General features: G+C 43.8%; 3 protein-coding genes across 3 annotated transcripts in view; all 3 read left to right on the forward strand.

Moving 5' to 3' along the window:
• LOC116377048 (acetyl-coenzyme A synthetase 2-like, mitochondrial) overlaps positions 1-971 on the forward strand; it is a 2,510-nt gene extending 1,539 nt beyond the window's left edge. The window contains exons 4-5 of the mRNA XM_031838581.1: positions 54-175; positions 493-971. Of these exons, the coding sequence (XP_031694441.1) occupies positions 54-175; positions 493-714 (344 nt within the window). The 3' untranslated portion in view covers positions 715-971. The remainder of the gene's footprint in view (positions 1-53; positions 176-492) is intronic.
• A 1,025-nt stretch (positions 972-1,996) lies between these two features.
• Positions 1,997-6,103, forward strand: LOC116377046 (oocyte zinc finger protein XlCOF6-like). Its single transcript, XM_031838580.1, has 2 exons — positions 1,997-2,284; positions 4,033-6,103. Exons 1-2 carry the CDS (start codon positions 2,174-2,176, stop codon positions 5,815-5,817), a joined length of 1,896 nt encoding a protein of 631 aa, XP_031694440.1. The 5' UTR covers positions 1,997-2,173; the 3' UTR covers positions 5,818-6,103.
• A 927-nt stretch (positions 6,104-7,030) lies between these two features.
• apmap (adipocyte plasma membrane associated protein) overlaps positions 7,031-8,773 on the forward strand; it is a 7,921-nt gene continuing 6,178 nt past the window's right edge. Inside the window, exons 1-3 of the mRNA XM_031838582.1 lie at positions 7,031-7,302; positions 8,016-8,132; positions 8,537-8,652. Of these exons, the coding sequence (XP_031694442.1) occupies positions 7,214-7,302; positions 8,016-8,132; positions 8,537-8,652 (322 nt within the window). The 5' untranslated portion in view covers positions 7,031-7,213. The remainder of the gene's footprint in view (positions 7,303-8,015; positions 8,133-8,536; positions 8,653-8,773) is intronic.

Raw genomic sequence — 8,773 nt, forward strand, 5'->3', positions numbered from 1 at the left:
TGTGTGTGTGTGTGTGTGTGTGTGTGTGTGTGTGTGTGTGTGTGTGTCCTCAGCACCGTTTGCCTTCGTGGTCTTGAAGGAGGACTTTGTAGACGACCCCCCCGTCGTTCTCCAGCAGCTCAGAGAACTTGTCTCCACAAAGATCGCCAGATACGCCGTCCCGGAGCACTTCCTGGTGAGGCTCACCTGACACACCTGATACACCTGATACACCTGACACACCTGACACACCTGATACACCTCATACACCTGATACACCTGACACACCTGACACACCTGATACACCTCATACACCTGATACACCTGATACACCTGATACACCTGACACACCTGATACACATGACACACCTCATACACATGACACACCTGATACACATGACACACCTGATACACATGACACACCTGATACACATGACACACCTGGAACACCTGGAACACCTGACACAGGTCCAGGTGTGTCTTACACCTTTCGTGTTTCCTGTCATCCCTCAGGTGGTGAAGCGGTTGCCAAAGACTCGCTCCGGGAAGATCATGAGGCGGATCCTCAGGAAGGTTGCCATGGAGACCACAGGTAACCTCGGCGACGTGTCCACCCTGGACGACCCGACCGTCGTCCAGGAGATCATCGAGGCCCACGAGCTGTACAGGAAGCAGAGCGGAGGAGAGAAGAAGAAGAAGAAGAAGGAGGAGGACTTCCTGTCGCCGTCTCTTTAAAGGGGGCGGGGCCGAGTCCTTCAGGTACAGACGACGTCATCGTTCCTCAGGAGACCAGAGGACAGAACATGTAGACAGGGCCTTAAAGGGACAGGACACAGCTAGCCTAGCTTAGCATAAATACTGGAGGAGAAGAAGAAGACTTCACTAAATGTGGCGCTGTTCCTTTAAGGGCACATCTCACATGATCTGTATGTGTGTGTGTGTGTGTGTGTTTTAGTATTAAATCCTTGAAGAACAAGTTTTAAAAAAAATTCCATTTTTTTTTTTTTTTTTTTAATTGACAGAAAGTCTTTGTTTTAGTTTTCAGGCTAAACTCCAATTTCTTTAAATTTGTTTTAACCAATTTTCTCAATAAAAATCTGAATTTTTACCATACAAATTTGGAAATTTGAGTCATAAAAATAAACAATAACATATTCGCTCATTTTAAAATAGATTACAATTATAATATATTTTAGAATCAAATGAGAACTCTTATATTAAAATTTGAAGTAATAATATTAATAATAAATATTTCAATGAAGTGTTTTCTGTCTCTTTCTTCTTCAGATGTTTTTTAATTTAACAGATTAATGTTTTATAAACATGTAAAGATGTTTATAGATTCATAGTTTGCAGCTGAAATTGTTTATTGATCAGAAACTGTAAAGAAATAAAGATTTACTAAAAGACCTTCTCTTTCATTTTTATAAAACATAAAGATCAAAACATTGACGGCAAGAAAATATAACTTCTTGAATCATAAAATGTAAAACAGACACATTTTATATTATATTTATAAGATCATTAATCTTTACTTTAACAAATCTATAATTTTATGAAAATTTTATAAATTTTATAGTTTTACCATAATTATATTTAACTATTTTTTAAATGTATTTCATTTGATTTATTTATATGTATGTGTGTATGAGTGTGTGTGTGTGTGTGAAGATATATATGTGAACATGTACAGTATAATATAGTTTTTGTTATTGTTACAAATACAGAAGGAGTCATGACCCTGAACAGGATAAGCGGTTAAAGACAGTGGATGAATTACATAAACTTTATGAAAATATATAAAATATTTGATTTTGTTTCTTAATTTTTGTTTTTAAGATGTATTTAATTTCTGTCTATTTATTTACTTAAATAAAGTGAGTAATAATGTAATTGATGTTTATTATGTTGTTGATCAGTATTAGTATTAGTGTTTTTATTAATGTCATTTTGTAAAATATTATTTGTAATTTTTACTTTTTGTTGTAATTTTAATATATGATTGTTTAGATTTTAAACATGTTCATGTTTTTTATTGTGGTGCTTTGACTTCCGGCCAGCAGGGGGCAACATGCGCACTTCCCTTCACTCCTCCTTTCGTAAAAACAGCCGTAAGTGAAGTTGCAGCAATGGCCGCTCGCTGGAGTAAAACTAAACTTTAGTGTTTCACGTTCGTGTTGAAGAGTTTCATGAGATGTGGAACTCTGTGGAGCAGCTCGTGGAGCAGATCATGGTGACGACGGTGACGGAAATCTGCCAGAGACTCAAAGAGAGAGAAGAAGAAGAAGAAAACTCGAAGACGGAGGTCAGTCTGATTCTAAGTACATGTACTCCACTGTTGTAATTTACTACACGTCTGAGGTACTTGTACTTTACTGTACTACATCTCAGAGGTACATATTATACTTTACTACATCTCAGAGGTACATATTGTACTTTATACTGTACTACATCTCAGAAGTACATATAGTACTTTATACTGTACTACATCTCAGAGGAACATATAGTACTTTGTACTGTACTACGTCTCAGAGGTACATATAGTACTTTGTACTGTACTACATCTCAGAGGTACATATTGTACTTTGTACTGTACTACATCTCAGAGGTACATGTAGTACTTTGTACTGTACCACATCTCAGAGGTACATGTAGTACTTTGTACTGTACTACATCTCAGAGGTACATATTGTACTTTATACTGTACTACATCTCCGAGGTACATAGTGTACTTTATACTGTACTACATCTCAGAGGTACATGTTGTACTTTGTACTGTACTACATCTCAGAGGTACATGTAGTACTTTGTACTGTACTACACCTCAGAGGTACATAGTGTACTTTGTACTGTACTACACCTCAGAGGTACATAGTGTACTTTATACTGTACTACATCTCCGAGGTACATATAGTACTTTGTACTGTACTACATCTCCGAGGTACATGTTGTACTTTGTACTGTACTACATCTCCGAGGTACATATAGTACTTTGTACTGTACTACATCTCAGAGGTACATAGTGTACTTTATACTGTACTACACCTCAGAGGTACATATAGTACTTTGTACTGTACTACGTCTCAGAGGTACATGTACTTTATATTGTACTACATCTCAGAGGTACATGTAGTACTTTATACTGTACTACATCTCAGAGGTACATATAGTACTTTATATTGTACTACATCTCAGAGGTACATGTAGTACTTTATACTGTACTACGTCTCAGAGGTACATATAGTACTTTATACTGTACTACATCTCAGAGGTACATATTGTACTTTATACTGTACTACATCTCAGAAGTACATATAGTACTTTATACTGTACTACATCTCAGAGGAACATATAGTACTTTGTACTGTACTACGTCTCAGAGGTACATATAGTACTTTGTACTGTACTACATCTCAGAGGTACATATTGTACTTTGTACTGTACTACATCTCAGAAGTACATATAGTATTTTATACTGTACTACATCTCAGAGGTACATGTTGTACTTTGTACTGTACTACATCTCAGAGGTACATGTTGTACTTTATACTGTACTACACCTCAGAGGTACATGTTGTACTTTATACTGTACTACATCTCAGAGGTACATGTTGTACTTTATACTGTACTACATCTCAGAGGTACATGTTGTACTTTATACTGTACTACATCTCAGAGGTACATGTTGTACTTTATACTGTACTACATCTCAGAGGTACATATAGTACTTTATACTGTACTACATCTCAGAAGAACATATAGTACTTTGTACTGTACTGCGTCTCAGAGGTACATATAGTACTTTGTACTGTACTACGTCTCAGAGGTACATATAGTACTTTATACTGTACTACATCTCAGAGATACATGTTGTACTTTATACTGTACTACATCTCAGAGGTACATGTTGTACTTTATACTGTACTACATCTCAGAGGTACATATAGTACTTTGTACTGTACTACATCTCAGAGGTACATGTAGTACTTTATTAATTGAAACTAAGTGGTTCTTCATGAAGGTTCCTTTGCTGTTAAATTGTTTGTGTTGCAGGAGAAGCTGCTGGCTGTCATGAGGAGGTGCTGTGAGGCTCTGCTGCAGGAGCTGAGGAGGCTTCAGGAGGAGAACCAGGAGCTTAGGAGGCTTCAGGAGGAGAACCAGGAGCAGAAAGACAAACTCCCATCATGTGATCAGAGGAGCTTCCATGAGGCCCCGCACCCTGCAGCTGAAGGAGACGCACAGGTGGAGGCGAGCCACCAATCAGACGCTCTGACAGGTGAAAGCAGCCAATCAGAGACTCCTGCAGCAGGCGGCCAGCGGACCTTCCGCTGCAGCGTCTGCAGCAGCAGCTTCTCCAGACGGACCAACCTGAGCGCTCACCTGCGGGTCCACAGCCGAGAGCGGCCCTTCACCTGCTCCACCTGCGGGAAGTCTTTCTCCGCCCGCAGCAGCGTCAGAGTCCACCAGCTCACAGTTCACGGTTCACGGCATCCCTTCAGGTGCTCTCACTGTGGGAAGCTGTTCGCCACCCGCAGCCACCTCAGGACGCACCAGGCGCCCGTCTGCGGGCGGCCGCTCACGTGTCCGGCCTGCGGCGAGACGCTGGCGGCGAGGTGCCGCCTCCCACGGCACAGACTCACCTGTCGGGTCACAGACAGCGGGTTCAGGTGTGCGGAGTGCGGGAAGGAGTTCGCCAAACGCAGCTACCTGTCTGCACACTGGCGAGTCCACCTGAAGGACAAACCCTTTAAATGTCCCACGTGTGAGAAAGGGTTCACCACAAGCCGCAGCGTCCACGTCCACCAGCTGACCGTCCACAACGGACTGAGGCCGTTCACCTGCGACGTCTGCGGGCAGACCTTCAGCCAGCGGAGCGGCCTCGGAGCTCACCTGAGGACGCACACGGGCGAGCGGCCGCACACCTGCGAGCAGTGCGGGAACAGTTTCTCCAGCAGGAGCGGCCTGTCGGTGCACCGCCGCGTCCACACGGGAGAGAAGGCCTTCGGCTGCGACACCTGCGGTAAAAGCTTCAGCGTGTCGGCCAACCTGCGGCGCCACCGGCTCGTCCACTCGGGCCGCCGCCAGTTCAGCTGCGACGTCTGCGGCCGCGGCTTCACGCAGGCGGGACACCTGAAGGCGCACCGCTCCGTGCACAGCGGCGAGTGGGCGTTCATCTGCAAAGCCTGCGGGAAGGGCTTCAGACAGCGCGGCGCGCTGCTGGTGCACGAGCGGAGCCACGCCGGCATCAAACCGCACGGCTGCGGTGAGTGCGGGAAGAGCTTCTCCTCGTCCGCGTCGCTGAAACGCCACCAGCTGGTCCACGGCGGGCGGAGAGCTCACGCCTGCGACGAGTGCGGGAAGAGCTTCGCCAGCGCCCAGGTCCTGAAGACTCACCTGCAGCTGCACGCCGGCGGCGGCAAAGCGTTCTCCTGCGACGTGTGCGGCCGCGGCTACAGCTCGCTCGGCTACCTGAGGACGCACCGGCGCGGCCACTCGGAGGGGAAGCCGTTCGGCTGCGCCGAGTGCCAGAAGACCTTCTCCACGCGGGCGAGCGCCAAGCTGCACGAGCGCACGCACAGCGGCGAGAAGCCGTACGTCTGCGAGGTCTGCGGGAAGAGTTTCGGGGTGTCGCAGAACCTCGTCCGGCACAAGCGCGTCCACAGCGGAGAGAAACCCTTCGAGTGCGGCGTCTGCGGGAAGAGATTCAGTCAGAACAACAACCTGAAGTCTCACCTGCTGGTTCACTCGGGACAGAAACCGTTCAGCTGCTCCTCCTGCAGCCGGAGCTTCACCTCCACGAGGAGCCTCAGGGAGCACAAGTGTGTCTCTGCTCAATGAAGTCCCTCAAACGAGACCAGCACAGACCTGGTCCCCCGAGACCCGGGACGGGATGACGAGCCTTCAGGGATCCTAGATGACATGAAGTTATTTTATGTTCTTGTATTTGATGCAGCGCCTTCAGACAGGACGTAACGTGATGAAAAGACGCACGTCTCAGTCAGAGAGTGTAAGAGGACCTAGTCGTCATGGTGACATCTCTCTTTGGTTTGGAGACGTTTTGAAGCCTCCAGTTCGGTCCGTTTTTGGCCGTTGCCATCATGTTTTTTTTATTTCCAACCAGTGAACAGGAAGTGACCATATCTGGACTGAGGAGGAGTGACGTAGAGATGCTGTATACGTCTCTGGTAGAGACCTGTCAATCAGCGTGTAGCCCCGCCCTAAAGCATCCCCTGCTTTATGGTCTGTGTGACTCTAAATGGACCATAATGTACTAAATGAACATCATGCTGTATTGAAGAAGACTTGAAACTAGAGATTGAGACCATAAACTCATGTTTACAATGTTTACTGAGGTAATAAATCAAGAGAGAAGTAGAGTCATTTTCTCATAGACTTCTATACAACCAGAGGAGTCGCCCCCTGCTGGACACTAGAGACAATGCAGGTTTAACTTCATTCTTTTGACTCCTGACTCAAAGAGAAACTCTGAACCTGTCCTGGTTTATTGATTTGAGGATGAAATGACTAAGATAGATAAACAGGTTTATCAGAAATCCATAAACAAATAAAAAACATGTTTATTTCTGCAAATTTCTCAAATGTTCTCTTTTTTCAGGACTTTAAGATCTTGTTGGAAGTTGAATGATGTCAACTTGTTTGAGATGTGTGCTCCCTTCATCTTCATGGTATTTTTTTTAAACTTTAATTTCTTATAATTCATTGCTTCCCTTTACTTTTTATGTTTTTTTTAAATATGTTCTTTGCCATTTTCAGTTTTTCTTTTATTAGCTTTTTTCTTTTAATTATTTCTTGGTTTTGTTTTACTTTGGTTTGTAGCCTTTTTACATTGTATATCATTTAAATATTCTTATATTTTTAAAACATTAAAACACTTTATTTTTATATAAAATGTATTTATTATTTAATTAATGAAATAATAATAATGAATTGATTATTTAATTAGCAGCATTACGTTTTTATCTTAATATTTATTTATTTTGTCTTTTGTTTTATATTTTTGGGGAAATTTCCAAAAAGAAAAACAATGACGACGTATTTGGCTCAAGGTCTTTTATTTTGAAGTCACAGACCGGAAGCTCTCCGTCGTCATTGTCATCAACAGCTCTCCGGTAGGATGTTCGCTCGGTCCTCTCCGCGTTTAGTCCGTTTGTACCCGGGTTAAACCTCAACACAGCCGAGCCGAACCGAACCGGGTCAACCGACCGAGTCCATCATGAACGAGACGGAGGGGCTACGGTTGCGACGGGTGCACCGACCGGTCATCACCGACGAGCTCCCGGAGCACCGGAACAAGGGGTCCGGGTAAGGAAACGGAGTCGAGAGGTGGACACTAAAACAGGAACACCGACGGTACCGTCGTGAGCCCCCCCAGCTCAGGGCGTTATTATATTATTATTAAATATTAACGATATCGAGCTAATAAAGAAATGCAGCAGCAGCTAAATACTGAGGTACAGGTACTTTACTAGAGTACTTATATACAGTAGTGGTATTCTCTTAACTGCTCTACTTTTATCTGACAGCTTTAGTTACTTTATTAATCAACTAATAAATAATGTGTGTTGTTAAATATTATATATAGTCATTAAAATAAGCTCCAGCTGCCTGCATTCTCTCTAGTGTCCACCAGGGGGCGACTCCTCTGGTTGTATAGAAGTCTATGAGAAAATGACTCTACTTCTCTCTTGATTTATTACCTCAGTAAACATTGTAAACATGAGTTTATGGTCTCAATCTCTAGTTTAAAGTCTTCTTCAATACAGCATGATGTTCATTTAGTACATTATGGTCCATTTAGAGTCACACAGACCATAAAGCAGGGGATGCTTTAGGGGCGGGGCTACACGGTGATTGACAGGTCTCAGATTTCTCATAGTGGCCAAACGGTGGAATGACAACTTCCTGGTTCGTCACGTGATGCCATGAGGCAGGAAAAGACTTTTCCCCATAGACGTAAATTGAGAAAGAGACGTCTGTGACTCGGAGGATCAGTTTAACGTTGGTTCCTCTCTCAGCACCTACAGCGGGAAGGTTTTCCAGGTGACTCTGCTCTCTCTGGGCGGCTTCCTGCTCCTTCCTCTCCTGGTCATCATCCTCATCCTCGAGTCTCCCATCCACCCCGAAGTGTTCAGGTGAGTTCCATCATCCACCCAGAATATAGAATGTGAGATTAGTGGACAGACACCGAGGTGCACACTCACTCACTCACACGACTGATCTCGAATCCCTCTCTGTCGGAGATAATGAAAATTAATATTCCGCTAACGTTCCTGTTGACGTGCAGCCTTACAGATTAACATCAAACACTTTTAAATCTGGAGTTTTAATCCCGGAGGCTGTAATCACGCCCACAGTCTGAACATGTAAATATTTAATGTGTTTATCAAAAATGTGTTTTAAATTTGTCTCCTGATGAATATTAATCCACTCAGGATACTTTCTGAATCTGAACCCAGAGTGGTTAAGTCTGCAGAGGATCAACGAATACTGTGTTTTAATACCACCCCCCCGTATGTTTCCTGGTTGTGTGCTGCAGTCTGAAGGAGCCTCCGCTGATGAAGGGCTGCTGGGAGCCAAACCTGAAGCTCCGAGAGGCTCAGAGACTGTTTGAAGACCAGATCACCGGACCAGAGTCCATCGCTAGTATCGGAGGTCTGTGTGATCCACTTTGGTTTAGTTTAGTTCAGAGTTTAGTTTAACTCTAGTTTAGGTTAACTCTAGTTTAGGTTAACTCTAGTTTAGTTTCACTCTTGTTTAGTTTAACTCTAGTTTG

The sequence above is a fragment of the Anarrhichthys ocellatus genome, unplaced genomic scaffold (assembly GCF_004355925.1).
Source record: "Anarrhichthys ocellatus isolate YVR2014 unplaced genomic scaffold, GSC_Weel_1.0 scaffold837, whole genome shotgun sequence".
Taxonomy (NCBI): domain Eukaryota; kingdom Metazoa; phylum Chordata; class Actinopteri; order Perciformes; family Anarhichadidae; genus Anarrhichthys; species Anarrhichthys ocellatus.